Source organism: Centrocercus urophasianus, unplaced genomic scaffold, assembly GCF_019232065.1.
Source record: "Centrocercus urophasianus isolate 14NV4802_14NV808 unplaced genomic scaffold, USGS_Curo_1.0 seq_17, whole genome shotgun sequence".
Classification (NCBI taxonomy): domain Eukaryota; kingdom Metazoa; phylum Chordata; class Aves; order Galliformes; family Phasianidae; genus Centrocercus; species Centrocercus urophasianus.
The window spans coordinates 2,277,072-2,295,162 of NW_024884722.1; the positions used below are offsets into that span (position 1 = coordinate 2,277,072).

The 18,091-nt window shown below is 42.5% G+C and overlaps 1 protein-coding gene across 2 annotated transcripts in view; it reads right to left on the minus strand.

Moving 5' to 3' along the window:
• Positions 1-18,091, minus strand: part of DOCK1 (dedicator of cytokinesis 1) — a 272,410-nt gene that overhangs the window by 57,802 nt on the left and 196,517 nt on the right. For both annotated transcript variants that reach the window (XM_042817852.1, XM_042817851.1), the window contains exons 32-35: positions 17,134-17,192; positions 10,633-10,781; positions 1,403-1,488; positions 1,057-1,213 (exon numbers count right to left, since the gene is read on the minus strand). In XM_042817852.1, coding sequence (XP_042673786.1) covers positions 1,057-1,213; positions 1,403-1,488; positions 10,633-10,781; positions 17,134-17,192 — 451 coding nt within the window. The remainder of the gene's footprint in view (positions 1-1,056; positions 1,214-1,402; positions 1,489-10,632; positions 10,782-17,133; positions 17,193-18,091) is intronic.

The window sequence follows — 18,091 nt, forward strand, 5'->3', positions numbered from 1 at the left end:
CACTCCCAAGTGCTAAAGCTACAAACTATTTACTGAGATCTTTCCAGCCCAGCTGAATGAAATCTATCAGCCACAGTGCATTAGGCAATAAGCACTGTCTGCACCCCACACATTGAAATGAAGTATGCATTGATAACGTTATGTGGATAGTAGCTATGTTTCCCTAATTGCTAGCAGTTTACTACTGAGTCCTAATAAAAAACATCAAATCTAACCAGCAGTATGTTAGAGGTCTCTAAACTTTAACACAGTTTATCTGGATGTGCTGATTCTGTAATAATCTCATCCTCTAATGTTTCCAGCAACAAGCGTGAGGAGCTTACTATGAACCAACTCCTGCTCTTCCAGCTCTGACCCGAACAGACCAAGGTTTGTAATGCAGACCAGACACTGCAGAATTTCTCTAGTGAAGACAAGAAAATTTTGTATCTATGAGGGACAAACCAAGCTGCTTCTGCTCCCCATGAACTAATAACTCTCACTAAGAGCACGGTGAGGCAGGGGAACAGGTTGCCCAAGGAGGCTGTGGATACCCCATCCCTGCAGGCATTCAAGGCCAGGCTGGATGTGGCTCTGGGCAGCCTGGGCTGCTGGTTGGTGACCTGCACACAGCAGGGGGTTGGAACTGGTTGGAACTTTGCAACCCAGGCCATTCTGTGATTCTGTGATTCAATATCGTTCAGAAGTTCCAAATACAGGAGCAGAATACAAACAGGACTGCAAATACACGCATTCAACAGCAAACCACACACTTCTTTTGTTCTTCTATAGGGTTCTTCTATAAGAGTCATTCATGCACAAACAGTAAATATCAACGAACAACCCCTCAGAGACAAGATCCTGAATCACTCCTTCTTCAAAGCAGTTCAAGTCATCACCCACAGTTTTCACAGGTTTGCTCTTATTAAAAAAAAAAAAACAAAAAAAAAAACAAAAGAAAGAGAAAAAAGAACTAAACTTGAATGAAAATCTTCACATGGATTCTATGTTAAACAAAGTATTTTGCCAAGGGTGCACAACTGAAGTCATGGATTCAGGCAGGAGATTCCTGCTTACCAGCACGTTGACAGTGCAGCTCATGCGGTTCTCTTTGTTCTCGTCGTGCATGATGGTCCTGTAGTCCAACAGTCGCTCCATCAGGCGGACAACAAGTTTGACAAAAGTCTCTCCGCTCTTAGCGAGGTATTTGTGCTTCCTGCAGTGCTCCAAGAGGCTAAAAAAAAGCCCATTACACACGCCTTGTTAAACACACATAGAAAAAACCTTGACTCAGGTGCAATTTTAAATATTGCGCACCATTAAGAGATTTTAATTATTCCTGGGCTGCAAAGTTCATTGTAGTCTAATTGCCCTCTCTCCTGACTTCACCATGACATAAATCTCGCCGCTGATCAACACTTACATTTTGTCAAATAACACTTTGTACTGTTCATCTCCTCTGCCTCCTTCCACTTCGTGATCCAGTTTTGTGATGATCTCATTTTCAAACTGTAATTAAACAAAGCAAGCGTAAATAATCAGATGGCAAATATTTCACTTTATGACTGCAGTCTCAATGGCTCACAGATTGGTTGGGTATCTTGGTGAGATGTTTCGCCACTGTTTTAAAGCCTGACTGACTTTAAGAGTTTGCAGTCTCTGGTATTAGACCATCCACGATGATCTGCTGCCCTACAAGGATTTTTTGTTGAAGAAATCATTGGTCGTGTTGTTAAATGAAGCTTAAATATTTGCATTAGGTAAAACCAAATAAGGAGCTTAATGACAAGGATAAAGGGATGGGAAATAAGGAGGAAAAAAAAAATATGACACAATGTCCCCTGCAATAATGACAGCAGAAACAAAGGCAAAATAAGGGAACTGTGAAAGCTCCAGTAGAGATGACAGACAACACCAAAGGCTGCTCAGGCTGTTGGCTCACTCAGCCAACTGAACTCCCCAGCACTGCTAACATCCCATCTCTTTGTAGCATACAGGTATTGACCCTACTATGGCATGACTCAATAAACCCATTAATAAGGCGCTGCAGAGCAGGAAGGATCTGTTTCAAACAACTTGAGAGTAAATATTTTGATTGGGGAATTAACACAAACTTAAGCAGGCATTAGAACACATTTTAAACGCAATCTGGGTAATTCATAGTTTTAATGAATACAGAGGGTTTTACTGCTGCTGCTCTTTTGCTAGGGCTCAGATTAGGAATGAATTCAAACCATGAGCAGAGGAAGGATCACTCTAGGTCTGCTGCCATGTGACAAGTCAACCTCGCCATCTAATTCCTATCTCTGCATTAAATAAGCATGGACATCAGCAGTGATTCAACTTATTGCCAAGAAACCTCAGCACAAGAGCCAGGGTGAAAAGAAGATCCTCCTGCAGGTGACTGTGACCCCATTAGTCAGAGCAGGGATGTATTGACAGAGCTGTTGGCTTCAGGTTTTTCATTGTCACTTGATTCAGCAGTACCTGACTATTCAGAGGAGAAGCAAAGGGCCACCTGTGCAAGAACAAAGTGTACTAACATTTTGTAAATGTCAAGAGATGTACTTCGCATCTGCAGTTAATATTAACAGTATATCATATGCAAATGAAAACAGAACAGACTGCCTGGTACGACAGCCTTCCAAGCTAGGGATGCATTACCACATCTCCAGCCATTAGCTTTCCTTCCCTGTGCCACAGGTCCCCAGTACCCTAACAGCATTTCTTGCTCTTTATAAACTGTTCCCATCTCATAGGACACCTGCTTTGTAGTGACAAGAACCCTAGCTCCTCTGCTAAAGCCACTTTCCACTGCCTATCAGAATGGGCTTTCTGTAAGTGAGAACAGAGGCTTCTGCTGCACGTCTGAAGGTAAAATTTGACTTTTCTTTCACCAGGGACACCAGCAAGGAAGCAACAAGCACAGCTTCAAGAAGCTGTGCAATGGAAGTCACGTGCTGAAGATTTAGCTAAAATCTATGCTGAAAGATAAAATCAAAACCCATGTACCAAGAGGAAAAATCTCTGTGGAGCATCCTGCCAGCCCAGCAGTCTGCAGAGGGCTGGTAACTGACACTAGGGAACGGACTACTGCCCCAAAGTGCCCCAGCTGGCAGTGCAGAGGGAGAGAGCCTGAGCCCCGATCCTAGCCATAATGTGCCAAGCAGGGTGACAACTGTGGAACCCCAGGGTGCTGCTGCCCTGGCCACTGCACACACAGCAACCAAAGGGCAGGAGAGACAGCAGGGGATGGGTATTTTCATAGGGTCAGCAACAAGGGAAGTTGGAGAAGATGGGCTGTTATCTGCAGCCAGCAGCTGGGTTTGATTTGGTTTTAGAGATGCCGCATTTTTCTTGCCCACAATGCAAAGTTCTGCTGGCGTCTTTATTTCAGCAAGGAGCGTGAGATCACACATCCCTTGCCAACAGACTTGTGTCACGATGAAATTCTGACGACAAGAGAGCATTTTTATACCACCTTAATTTATGTCACTTTGAGGAGGTGTAGCTCCGTCCACTGCCGGCCCTTCTGCCAACACGCCGCATCCTGCGCTCTGCCCACGCAGCCCTTTCTCTGCCAGCAGAGGTTATCATAATGTCTCTGTCAAACATCAAGCACACACTTGCCCTTAGCTCTGCCACAGTGCCTTGGTCATGAAACAACTGCTGCATGCACACGGCGAGGTAACTGTGAGCAGAACAAGACAAAGCCAGCAGCACAGGGGCTGAGGAGCAGCATCTCACCCCAGGGCTGGAGGTGCTCAACTGCCCTCCTGCAGGGCCCTGCTCTGCTCGAGGCCCAGCAGCTGGGAACATGGGAACATGCATTCTCTGGCCAAGCTGAGACTGCGTACAAAATGTGGCTATCAACTATGAAGATGCTCCTGGCTGGTTAATATAAATCACTTTTAGGCAGAACTGTGCACTGGTATATAGAGCTTGTCTGTTTACATTACACCAAAGAACTGCAAAACACAAGTCACTCTCTGAATACCTTACCAGGCTCTATAGTAATTTGGGTACTATTACTGTACTGTGAAAACCCACAGGCACATCAGGGCACTTGTCTCCATTTCAAACCCTCCACAGTTTTCTCATCATCATCTTCACCAACGTTCAGAGCCTCCTATCTTCACAGCCCAGCCCAGAGTTTTCATCCTCTGCATTGGAGTTATTTTTCCATTCCACACGGCAGTCTGCCAGAATTGTCTTAAGAACAGAGAAATAAAAAACTCTGCTGTGAGAAATAAAAAACACTGAACTGTGAGTTCAGTGACTGTGAGCTATCATGATGAGTAACTGCAGAAAACGTCCTGCTCACCTACTGCTCAGTGCAAATTTGGGATACAGGCTAACAACGTGCAGAATTCAGCCTAACTGTGAGCTGACAGGAAAATCCTACCTAGAGATTGTGTGCTGCATATGGAGATAAAAATCAACTAAGTACCCAAACAACAGATATTCTACCTTAAACAATTTTTACTATTACACTTGACTGTTTTGGAGATGAAAAACCAAAACCTCTGATGAAATAACGGTGCTCTCTATAAGCCCCCAAATCATCCACAAAAAACTCACAGGAACGCTGACTGGAACAGATCTCAAAGGTCATTTAGTCCAAACTCCCAGGTGATGCAAAATCATTTCCAACACAGAGCAGGCCAACTGTAACTCAGCCAAGTCCTGAAGATCTCCTTGGATGGCTGATTACACAGCCTCTCTGGGTAACCTGTTCCACTGTTGCACTACTTTATTTGTGAAGGAACGAATGGAAAGTGAAGTGAAATAAGGTTATTAATACCACGAATCCATAATTCAAAAAATGACAGGGAAATGAGAAAAGGAAGAATAATGCAATCCACCTCCTCTAAGAGGCAACCCCAAGCTGAAACGCATTCCCACAGTAAAAGGATGTGTCAAATAAAACAGTGAGGCAACGTGGTGATGAAACAGAGAAGTCACAAAATTCATGTTCTCTAATGAGACCAGAATGAAATTGACTTTCCATACCAATGTGAAAAATGACACTTGCTGCCAGCAGGAGCCCTGTAGGTGATGCATTTTTTAGGAAGAGATTAGTCATATGAAGAAGAGCAATTACATTTGTCACACAGGACCATGACTATTCTTCTGATATCAATTTTACTCAAATCTCTGTAGGTCTGGGCTTTGTTGGTTGCCTCTTGGGTTGAACCGAGCTGTGGCATTTTGAGGTTTTTAAGGGAATGAACCATTAACAGCATCCCTTGCTCTGTGATCATTCCTCACACCTATCAAGGAGATGATGTGGCTCAGATCACTCAACCCAGATGACTAAGCATTGCTTAACACAATCCGGATTCCTTCTTCCCTCCATGGTTCTTACAGCTATGGCCTTGCACAAAAGGAAAAGAAAGGGGCCATAGAGTCACGTGAGCACATGGCTGTGGGATGCTGCATCGGGCATAAGATGAAAATATCTCCAACTTCCCTTTTCTTTCTTTAAACTTATAAGCATATAAAATAACACAAGGTAGGACTGCAATTATAACAAAGGAATTTACTCTCACGTGAATCACAGAATGGCCTGGGTTGCAAAGGAGCACAATGCTCATCCAGTTCCAACCCCCTGCTGTGTGCAGGTCGCCAACCAGCAGCCCAGGCTGCCCAGAGCCACATCCAGCCTGGCCTTGAATGCCTGCAGGGATGGGGCATCCACAGCCTCCTTGGGCAACCTGAAGCACCATAATTTCACTGTTCCTGTTACAGCCAGTGACACTTGCTGAGGTTCCTTCTGGAGACCTAGGAGATATCTCTGGCACTAGTGATGAGCTAGATTCATATCTATCTGTTGGCAGCGAAAGCTCGAGGGGTGATGCTAGGAAGATTACAGGAAATTATTAATCAACTTATCCTTGAAGCTGATCGAGATCTCAGCTTCCCTTTAGGATGTGTGCATGAACTTTAGCATAGAGTATATCCACTGTTTCATCTGTCTGTTACAGTCTCTAACACTGAGGAAGCAGTGGTTACAAATCAACGTAAGCTATCAAGCATCTTCAAGTGTCTGCTCAACTGATCACTTTGGGTTTAGGTTTACCTACAGTGTGGGCAGGCCATAACTGCAGCACTGGCTGACAATTTAATCTAGCTGTGGATGAGGATGTCTTTCAATCCTCCAAGCTGCTATACATTTGTTTAGATATGGGATAATAATGAATTTGCTATATAAAATTCAAAGGGCAGATAAACACCACTAATGCAGAAATAACACAAAGATCCTGTGAAACTTTGTTAGAAGGCCACTACAAAGGTTGTGACAATTCCTAGCAGTTTTATCTTCCATTTCCTATTTTCCCAGAGCATCCTGGTCAGCAAACAGGTCCAGTGGCCATTTAATATGAAGAGATTTGGGATGTTTCTGGACTCACTGCATCAGATTTTTCCCTTCCTCTTAGGTGAGGGAAGAATACCAATATCCTGAAAGACCAGAAAATAAATAAAACTTAAACATTTACACTTCAACCACTTCTGTTCTGTGTTCAAATCCATAGCATGGAGGGGGAGGTTAACACAGGGTTCAGAGCAGGTAAAAAAGACCTAAAATGGAATTATAGGTTGTAAAACGTGATAGATACTCAAGTAAATCAGCTAACTAAGAAGAATTATATCAGTTTGAAACTCACTGATAACCAACAAGAAATTACAGAGCAAATTAAAATGCTGGTATCACTGCCTCGATGACACTAGGATTTATTGTTAAATGCTGGAAATGAATTAAAAGGGTTTTCCCCTCATTTCTTCCCATCTTCCCTCATTTAATTCTCTTTACAACAGAACATTAGCTCGAGGTACTTTAGATGCAGCCATAGTTTTATTTTAGCAATCATCTGTATTATGCATTCATTGATTATGCATTTCTATATGATTTTGCATTATGCATTCATTCATTATGCATTTCTCTATCATTTTTCTATCTTTTTGGCAATGGCTCTATTATGCTAAGTGGCTTTCCAATTTGTATAAAATGGAACAGATGTGTTGTTCTGGTTTTGGGGCTCTTTCCTCAGACCATTACTTTTACACAGCTCCTTATTCTCACAGCATAAGAACACAAGCTGTATCTTGCATGCTTATAACTCTGATGCTAACACCACTGGACACTTTGACAATCCTCCTTAATAATGCTGCTCAGCCTGAAAACCAGACATATGGGACTTGTAACTTCTGCATGTTCACTACTGCAGAGTGGGGGGGGGGGTTATTTTGGAGGTGAGGGCTGCTCCTTCTTCGTTATTTGATGAGACGTGTCATAACGTTGGAGAATGAAGGCTAGAGAAATACTTCTGACTTAATCCCTTACCTTATAAATCACTTATCTTTGTCTCTTAAAATAATTACTTCTACTAATTGATATGCATCAGAACAGTGAAAAGGAATCATATCGTGATGCAGTGCTAAGTAAGAGATAGGGAGAACCTATCAGTGCCTCCTTTTGCCAAAGACAAGCATCTCCTTCTGCCTCCTGCTTTCTCCACGGCATGCTTTGTACCACATCCTACACTTGCACCTCTCTATGAACTGGCTGAGCTCAAAATAAGCAGAATTAAATCAGCCACGGGTTTATAAAAGGCAAGTTAAAGTTTAGGGTAGGCAAACAAACCGGAACGTTCCTAAGAAATGGAACTAGAGGAAGTGACAGATGGAAGGAACAGGCTGCCAAAGTAAGAGGTTGGGGCTTTTAATGCTTCAAATCCCACATTTCAGTGGAATGACTGTTTCATGACAAACCTCCTCTCCTGCTGTCACCACGGGATCCATCACGCTCACCTGACCAGGCCTTGAGCAATCAAAGCAGCATTCCTTCATGGCTTCTGTGGCTCTGACATATTCCCTTTGATCTGAAGGGCTTACCAGTAAAACAAGCAAAGGGGAAATAGCAGAGTGGAGAAGGAGGCATTTTCTACTACGGGGAAGCTTCAGTCTCACACAGACTTTAGTATCAGATTCATGCTTTGAGGTACAGGCTACTTTGAAGCCTATATAACGCTTCAATGCACCATAAAAGGGATAGGACAAAGATGGGTAACTCCAGCTTTTAATTCAGTCAGCCTTTAATTTTAGGGGAATTTATCTTCTGCTTCTTCTCAGGGCTATATATAGTGGAAGAGCAAAATCCCCACTCTGCCTGTTACTGGTTTTACCAATTCATACAGAAATTAAAGCAGCCATGGGGAAAGCTGTCTGTTCAAAACACAAGCCATCACGGCATCACAGAAGTTCTGCAAATTCCTCCCACACACATCATGAGGTTTGCACATCTGCTGGAGAAGTGGAGCCAATTTCAACCCTTGCTGATGTGACTAATAAGGTTAGATAATTGGATTTCTGGCAGATTAGTTTAACAGCAGCCAACCATTCGGTTTTGAACTTCTCTTTAAAAGCAAGACTAGGCAGTAATAGTTGGTAGTTGCACGTACATACCAAAATGCTATATGTTACATTGGCAGATTCAGTATGGAAACTTGCCTAGGTACTGGTAATATTTCAATTTTATATCTATTTCCATCATTTAGAAAACATCAAACACTACTGTTGATAAACAAGTTATTGTCTGAAAGACAAATGAAACAGTCAGAGTACGGGAAGCTGAGGGGAATTGCATTTGTTTGGTTCTTTGGATCAATTCCAGTCATACCTCTACCTCCATATGGCTGCAGCCAACTTGGATTGACACCGGCCTGTGATGCTCACAGTTCCCAACCTTTAGCACTAAGCCTTACCAGGGTCTGTAACGGGATGATACAAGGAATCTCTTAGCAGGCAGACATGGGGTTTATGTGGCATTTTGAACACATCCTCTGCTGGCTGCACGCAGATGGCTCAGATGTCAGACAAGGTCTGATGCTGAACGGGGCTGACAAGTTACACCTGATGAGAATTCTGGAGGACCAAATGGCTTCTCTGCCTCACAGGTAAGGCCAGCTCCCCTCTCCTTGTTTGGAGAAGCAATGAGGAAGTAAATGGTGACCCAGTGACAGTGCACCAGGGATGACTGTCTGCAGAAACTGGACGTATGCAAGTCTGTGAGAGCTGAAAGGGTGCAACCCTGAGGACTAAGGAAATTGCTGGTGACCTTCGTGCCCCGAACACCCACCTCAGAGCCCCAGCACGCATATAACTACATTATCTGCAAAATTATAAATGGATGGATTGCTTATATCATTTGACCTAACGGTTCACTCCAAATGCAATAAAAAAAGGTTTACTACCGCTGTACCTGTCACAGTGTTACATCCATAAAGAAAGCAGCAGTACTGACACAAGAAATACGTGTTGACTATCTGCAGTCCAGGACATACCTGACTTTAGCACCAGATATTTTTCTTCTCAAAAGGCAAAAACAATTGTGAGAAACATTTAAGATGCTCATTTCTTAAAATCACCTAAATATTCCACACGGAGCTGGTTTTCCTCCATCAAGAAAACACAGGGCCATAAATTTAGCTATAAAGTTACCCTCAGATTATTCATGATCCATATAATTGTACAAATAAAAAACGACAAGTAACAAAGAGAGCGTCTGACAGGAAACAGTTTAAATGGCATCCCAGCGAGCATTTCAATCTTTACAGTACCATCAGAGTCAAACATAAGAAAGAATGATTATGCAGTAATTGGATGGATCCAAAATACAGTTCACAACCTTTCCATACAGCATCCAGCGCAAAACAAATCAAAGTAATAAAGCTGATGCAATTTCCCCATGTTTAAATCTCTTCACGCAGGCATTCATTTATTTTGGCTACAGATTAAGAGCTGGTTATGAATAACAGCTCACTAAAAAAATACAGAAAAAGATAAGACTTCCCATCCAAGAAAGAAAAATGGCAAAAGAAGGGGGGAAAACAAAGCGACGTGTCAAACTGTATTGCAAAGTTTTCAAAGTCATACCCTGAATGATCAGAAATTTCACTGTGTAAAGTAGCTGTACTGGTTTATGTTACAAAACTACTTGACTTAACTAGTTTTACACTCAATCTATAAGTTCAAGTTTCAAGGGAAAGAAGGAAAGACGACGAATCTCAAGAAACTCTCCTTCATCATACTTGTCTCTCAAAAGCTTCAGCTATCAGTGTGTGCTTATTCAAGGGTTTCCTTCAGCATGCAAAATAGAATAGGATAAAAATACTCCGCTTGCAGTTTGTATGTTGCATTAACTATCTAGCAGGAAGATATGCTGCCTCTGGTTGGTTAGCCTCTTTTCCTCTTCAAAGCAATAATAAAAATACGGTAATAGAATCAAAATTGCAAGATACTAGAGATGATGAATTTGTACACATTACACATTATCAGGCTTCTCTTTGTCCAACTCAACTCAGAAGCAAACTCCTTCCCTAAGTCACAGTGAAAATTTAAGACAGATGTCTTTGCTCTCCTGATGTATCGTAAAGAAAGGTTTAATTTACCTCATGCAAATTTTGCCTTCAGTGAGAATTTAAAACCCTCAGATTAAAATTCTATAGCCATTCAGAGTTACAGAAAATAAACAAATCCATAATTACATTTTTCTTCCAAAACAAATAGCAAAGCAACAAAAATTCATATGTTTTTGTCAACAAACAGCTAAATCCATCTTACGCCTTCAAATAGTTGTTGCTTACTGCTTACCATCTGGAAGCTTCTGGTGGAATGAAATTCACACTGCATCATATCAAAGAAGATGGGGATCGTAGCTTTTCGAAGCTCCGTCTCGGGGATGAGTGTCATTTCCAAGATAGGTCCCACCATTTCTGGGATGAACTTGATTTTATGCTGACCTTTAAAGGGAAGAAAAAAAAAAATGCATTTCAGAGCTAATGAATGGCCACTGACTTGGTAGGAGATAATTGTTTTAAAAGCCATAACCATAAATTGTCATATAGTTCAAGCGCAAGACAGTATTTCTCAAGATTGGACTTGATTGGACAATTTCTCAAGATTGGACTGAAATTTGTATTGCAATTTATTTCTCAAGAGGTTAACTATGTGATATTATAAACCCAAGCAATGAAGTTGCTCAACCAGTAGTCAGGCTGGAACTTGCTGCGTTTTCCACAAATCATCTCACTCGCACACGTATTAAATTTCAGGGCTTCCTTTAAATATACTTTACAGATAGAAGGCAGCTAAAAGGTGCATTGCTTGCATTAACTTATTTAGGCTTCTGTATCTTCCACAGCGTACAAAATGTTCCTTGTGTCACTCTATCAAAATGTCACCATGAGTGCATGCTTACACAGCCCCGAGACACGAAGCCACATCTTAGCTAAGCTGACAATATGCCTCCTTTCTCCAGGAGTTGATCTGACTGGCTAACTTTATTTCATATTTATCTTCTCAACAGAAAAACACGCCTCCCCCTGTGCTCCCTGCTACGTGCTCTGCACACAGAGCACAAAGGAACCCTTAACAGCAACACAAAGCCTAATAAATACTGGACTTGTTAAGAACACGTAGCTCCTGTTCTTCTGTTGCATGAGGTGCAGAGGACGGAGATTACATATTCTGCAAATGATCAACACGGCTCCACCAGGGAAAGATGCCTGTGCTGGGCAGTGTGAGGGCCCCAGGAAGTTGTAGGCACAGGACTCAATGGTGGAAGTTCAGAAAACACAAAGATTCCAACCAGGACTTTGTAAAAGCCAAATAAACACTTCCAGGCATTCGTTTTCTCCCAGCTGTGGCAGACAACTACCCAAATCAGAGCAGCAGAAGTAGGCTTATTCTAACACAAAGTGCAAAGGAATGTATGGAAGACATTAGAAGTCCAATACCTTACAGCACTGCACTGAACCTGAAAGATTATGGAGCTCATTTGGTTTTGTAATGCTACTAATAAAAAAGAATAGAAATTCACACTGGTCTGCATACAGTGCAGGGCATTCAAGGTTCAGTGGGTGAAGTTTCTTGCAAAGAAGAGGTTAATAGCTGCAGGCAACAGAGTGCTTTGAGAACACCTCTATGCCCTCAGTGCTGCAGGTGGGCTGGGCTGCCTGCAGGAGCCCTCAGCCCCCCCTGCTTTAACACTCTTGTTTCTCACTGCAGCTTATCAGTGGTACACAACACAAACACATCTCAATTCATTTAGATTCCATTGCACTACGCTGCCATAGCAGTAACCGTTGAAGTATTTAATTAGCAGCTTCACTTCTGACCAGAAGTAACATAAATCTGAGCAAATGTAATCAAGAAAAAATCCTTTAAAGATAAAACATGCCGCTGCTATTTATTTTTTTTTTAAAGAGGTATAATTTATGTTACTTGATTTGGCGAACTTCAGAATCCCATTAGCATTAACAATGCTATTAGGGTGAAGGAATGCTCAACCAAAATCGCTACGCCATGTGATGCTCCAATGCTGGCTGCTGGTCAGGAACAGCAGTACAAGCAGTGCAGCCCTCTCTGCCTTCCTTACGAGCAGGATTACACTCAGCATCCCAGGTGCCAGTTTTCCTGTATTATGCCTGGGAAACGTCACAGCTGATACTTCAGAAAACAAATGATAATGACAAAAGTCATTATGCGTCAGGCACACATTCAATGTCCCAAGGTTCTCTGTGGATCACAGTTGTTTTTCTCTGCTTCGTGTGCAGGGACTCCCCCCTCCCCTCAGAAAAGCAACAATTGAAATTGAGACGTGAAAAATGGAGAATTTGCAAAGGATTGTTATCATTTTTTTTTTTAAATCTCCCACTCCCCCTTTTCCTCTTCTGAAGTGAAATGCACAGTTACCCATCAAAAGCAAAACAACTGAGCACCACGTCACCTCAACGAGGAAGGGATGACCTGAATGGAGACCAGGGAGAGTGTGTGCTGAGGCACCCACAGCATGTGCTTGAGGCCCAAGGGATTTTCCACCTCACACAAACCTGAGTCTAAACAGGGCACGCAGCAGCAGGCAGTGACACCATGCTGCAAGCCTGGATGATGTGATCTTGTGCAGTGTTATGCACACAGCATCAGAGCACAAACCAAAGGCCATGGTCCTACTCTGGATGCTGAGAGCCTCCACTGCAGCTGCGTGTCACGCACAGCACTTTCTGACAAACAACCAAGCCATGAATTCTCCCTTTTCTTTTTCAGCCCCCCCTGAAGCGTAGGAGATCCCACACAGGGATTTAATATATGACAAATCTGGAACAAAACTGCAGCCTCTCTTCCAAAAGACAAACTGCACATCTGTTTTTAAAACTGCATGCAAAACCAGGATTATTTTTTATTCTGACTACGTATAAAACTTTCCACAGTGGTTTCTGCCTTGCCACAACATTCTCTATGTAGACTGCTCACCCAACAGCACTGAGCTTCACCTGAGTGAACCAATATGCACAGTGCTTTCTTTATCAGCATGATTTTCATTTCCCAGCTTCTAATCTACCTTTGGGCCACTGAACAATTTGTCAGCAGCCTCACCTCTGCCTTGGGTCAGCTGTGCACACATATAACAAATTCAGAGTGTTATTTGCAATGACTCCTTTTTATACAACGCTCAAAGTTCAGGTCTACTTTTAACCCCAGCCTTCCCTCCAACAACATTAACATCTTCGCCCAGTCCATTCTTGGTATCAGGACTGCGAAGGGAGGGCTGACACTGCATGACAGCACCACAGGTTTACTTCACCTTCAGGACCTTCACTCTTCTATCTTCCACTCGCTGGTTCAATAAAAGCAATGCTTTCTGGTGAGGGGTCTGGAGCACAGGGCTTAGGAATGGCTGAGAGAGAAGGGATTGTTTAGTCTGGAGGAGTCTCAGGGATGACTTTATCACTCTGTATGGAGTGATGCCTGCATGGAGACTGTAGTGAGATGGGGGTGGGCCATTGCTCCCATGTAACTAGAGACAGAATGTGAGGGAACGGCTTCAAGTTGCTCCAGGAGAGATTCAGCTTGGACACGAGGAAAAAAATTCTTCTACAAAAGAGTGACCAGGCACTGTAATGGGCTGCCCAGGAGTCAGCAACCGTGGAGATGTTCAAGGAACATACAGATACTGTACTGGAATGGACTGCCCAGGGAGGTAATGGAGTCACCGACCCTGGGGGTGTGCAAGGAAAGACTGGATGTTGTTTTGAGAGACATGGTTTAGTGGGAGCTTTTGGGAATAGGTGAATGGTTGGACTGGATGAGCTTTTAGGTCTTTTCCAACCTTGGTGATTCTATGATTCTATACTAAGGGACGTGATTTAGTGGGAAACAGTGGTGGCAGGTGGTTGGTTTGAATGGATGATCTTGGAGGTCTTTTCTAACCTTGGTGATTCTGACCTGTCTTTCCTCGATTGACTCTACCATCAGGAATTTTTTTTTGTTGCTTTTTCATCATTCCCCTGTTGAAAACATTAACCATTGGAAATTGGCATACGTGACCCAGCATCAAACTCTGTTTTGTATAGCTGAGCTGCACTACGTAATGCTTTTCAGTGCAGCTGTTTGATTCCCTGCATTTACATCAAGACAGCCTTCTGTGTGCTCCCACGATATTCATCCAGGTCTAAGGTGCCTCAGTTCTAACTACGCAGTGACACCAAATAATGTATTATTTTTAAAAGTTCAGGCTGTGATTCGGAAGGAAACAAGCCTACAGATACTAATATGCATTGCTACTGATGCATGCAGGAAAATAAAAACCTCACAGCACTTTCAGAAAGCAAGCACAGCAGGGGCTCTGCACGCTGGGACTACACTCCCCAAAGCCATCCTCACTGCTACTGCATCACAGCACACAAACCTAAAGCCTTCGTAAGCAAATCGAGCAAGGTATCAGACAGGACAGACACAGCAAGGGTTTATGTCGAAAATCTGTCAGTCTGGATCTCTCACACAGGGCTCCCTGTTTAAAACAAAATCTTTACTCCTAACTTACATTATTTAAAGTGTGTATGCACAGTTACCTATTGCTGTACTCTACTACACATGGTCCTTTTTCTTTCTTTTTTTTTTTTAATGCAACCACTACTGCACCAGAAATATGCAGGCAAAAAATAACCTCCTAGAGTTTGTATTTTACCATCTAATTTCAGAAAGTAAGTTATACTTTTAAATGTGTGTCACAGCTAAAGGTCTGTCTGGTGAAAAGTTTTAACTCTGCAAGTATCACGTGCTAAATTTCTAAACAAAAAGTTAGGAGATAATTTGAGACTTACCCACTCCAATACATAAATCAAAAGCCAAAGTTATTTGTTTCTGTCAAATCTTATACACAACGGCAGGTAGTCATAAAAAATTATACGCTCAAGCTTATGCAAGAATTATAGCTTTCTGCTTTGGATTTTGTTTCTGAGCATATACATATTAAGAATTTGACTAATGTAGTGAAACTTCTAAGATAAAAGCATCAAACGCGCTACAATCAACTCCTCTGCAGTGGTAAGTCAGTATTCTTTCCTAATTGATGCTGTGACATACATGAGATTGGTGGAGAGCCAGAAGTTAAACATGATCAGCACTGACTATTTGTATCACAAAGAAGTGGAGAAAAAGAACGATTCTCATTATGAAAAGTACAAAGGCCTTGCTGGACTGGGGTCCTGGCTCTGATTTACCCTTCTCCTGCAGCTTTTGTTATGAAGTGCAACAATTTACCAACTCCCTCAACATGTAAAATTTCAGAATTAATGATCCCAGTCGCTTAGGGAATGCACAGACATCAGAGCTAGAAGAGGTCACAGAGTCATCTTCCTGAGTAATAACAGTTTGTAAAAGAAGAAACCAAAATTCTATCTAAAACTCTATCAAAGGCTTTCATGATAGCACAAAGATTGAAGAAAACACTGCCCCTCTATGCAGTCAATTCACAAAACACCGGTGGAACTGGTTAGCATCTCCCTGTTAATGGTGAAAAGCAGAACTCAAAGGCAGCTGAATAGCATGCACAAGAGCAGCCAGCGTCAGTGGCAGCAGTAAAAAGCACAACGTGCTCCACTGTTGGTCCAAGTCTGAATATCAATCCAAGGTCGAATACAATGGCCATGTGTTAGAACAGCCAGATGCGTACGTACAAACACCTCCACTTCCAGTCTACTAAATGGCAGGAAAAGTACACCAGGTTTAAAAACTCAAAGATGCCAGAGAAAGTAGGAAAAGTAACAGATGGATATGTGACTGTAAGCATAAAGCAGTGAAGGATTTAGCTAATAACCACCATGGAGGCTGCCAGCATCCTGAGCTGGCTGACCCAGCATCTGTTCTGGGGCTGGAACCATTACCTGCCTGTCAAGTCCCACATCAGCTGCGCATTATGCTTTAATCTGTTCTCCAGATTTGTGAAAGATGCTTCTAATAAAAAGTGAATTCAACTGCTCTTGGAAGGCTTTTTTTCATCATTCCAGCAGAGTGGATGATACCTCTGTGATATCAAATAATTGTGAACCTTGGTAACCCCTTCCTTTATATATGCTTATATATTTTTTCAAGCTTCAGCAACAACAGTTCAGCTGGAGATATAAGTCAAGTGGCAAATGCATTTATTTCTGATAACTTAAGGAACTTTTGATAAAACTCAGAACAGCTGAAGTGTCTCTGCTGTTAAGCCCAAGAAAATGAAATCTGGCAGATGAGTACACTCAGTTCGCAGTAAATACTCCATTGCTCACAAAATTTAATCCCTGTATAGCTAAATTATACCCACAAAACATACCTGGAGTTGAGAAAGGTGTGCCTAATTTACCCACAAACTGAGGATGTCCAGCTTCCCACTCTTTGCTGATCACCCTGAGTCATTCAGATACAGTCAAACAAGACTGAAAATCAGACTTCAAGCTGAATTTCCAGGCAAAGCTACTGGCAGCCCTCAGATATCTACATTTTGCTACAATGCAATGGATCTAAGTGTATGTGTCCATATGCATATTTTTATATCCATGTATTTATTGAAAAAAAGAGCAAAAGCCCTCACTATAATTGTTTCTGTTTAAAATGAGGTTGAACGCCACAAAACGAAAATGAAGATACATAAACACTGACTAGTTATGTGTCTTCTCAGATGGGGAACTAAGTATGCAGAGGAGGCTTTATTTCTTACATCACTTGCTTCCTAGGTGCCTGTTTCAGGAGAAAGTAGCCTTGTTTCATCTGAACCTCCATTAAACAAACACTGGCTGAAAGCATTGAGCAACAGGCGTTCATGCTACTTACCCAGATTGTACCACATGTCCCTGATTTCAAAACCAATCTGCCTTCTCATATCACCATACCTTAAAGAGAGAACAAAAAACATGACATACCAATAAGCAGAGATACATGACACATCAATAAGCAGACAAATTTGGTTTGAAAATCTGACCAATGTTCAAAAATGTCTGAAAGCAGAGGTCAATCTGTGCAGGGGGGTTGAAACTAGACTGATCTTTGAGGTCCTTTTCAACCCAGGGCATTCGATGATTCTGTGATGATTCTATGAAATCCTCCAGGTGTGACTTTTATCAGTGACACTTCCTCGCTCCCCCAGCTCTGCCACACACCTTCATGCACTGATCTCTGCAGAATTCAAGTGGGGCCAAAGGGAGAGGCAGACTTGCTCTTGGGATGCCCCAAGAGATGCAGCCCCAAAGGCTGCAGCTCGCCCTGCACTCCGTGCTGTCTCTCAGAGATCATCAAGTTTCCATTTATGGAACGAATTTCTACTTACTGAAGGGAGAACACAAACATTCACCTGGGCAAACCTCTGTTTTTGGATTACCTAACCATCCTCTGGGACACGTGGGTGTTTGCAGAGATTAATTGTGAGCGTTTCCTACTTTCCAAACAGCGATGGCTGGAGGAAGCACGGCAGAGAGCTGCACGGCCTAAGGCTCTGTTTTATTTTTATACACATTCTTAGCATAACGTTGTCCTAGAAAATAAAACCAGGAGCGCCGAGTGACATCTTGTGTGAAATCATAAAGGAAGAGCTTTTGTGTTGCACATCATGGGGATGTGGGGTGCTGGGCCGAAGCAACACGGATGCTCCTTTGCCTGGAGGCCCAATGTCTCCTGTTCAGCTCTGGTGCCACCTGTGCCACATGCCCTCCATCACAGCGTTGATGCCAGGAAAGCTTAATGAACACAAAATAGCCTACTGACTTCATGCATTACGAGACCAGCACCATAACCA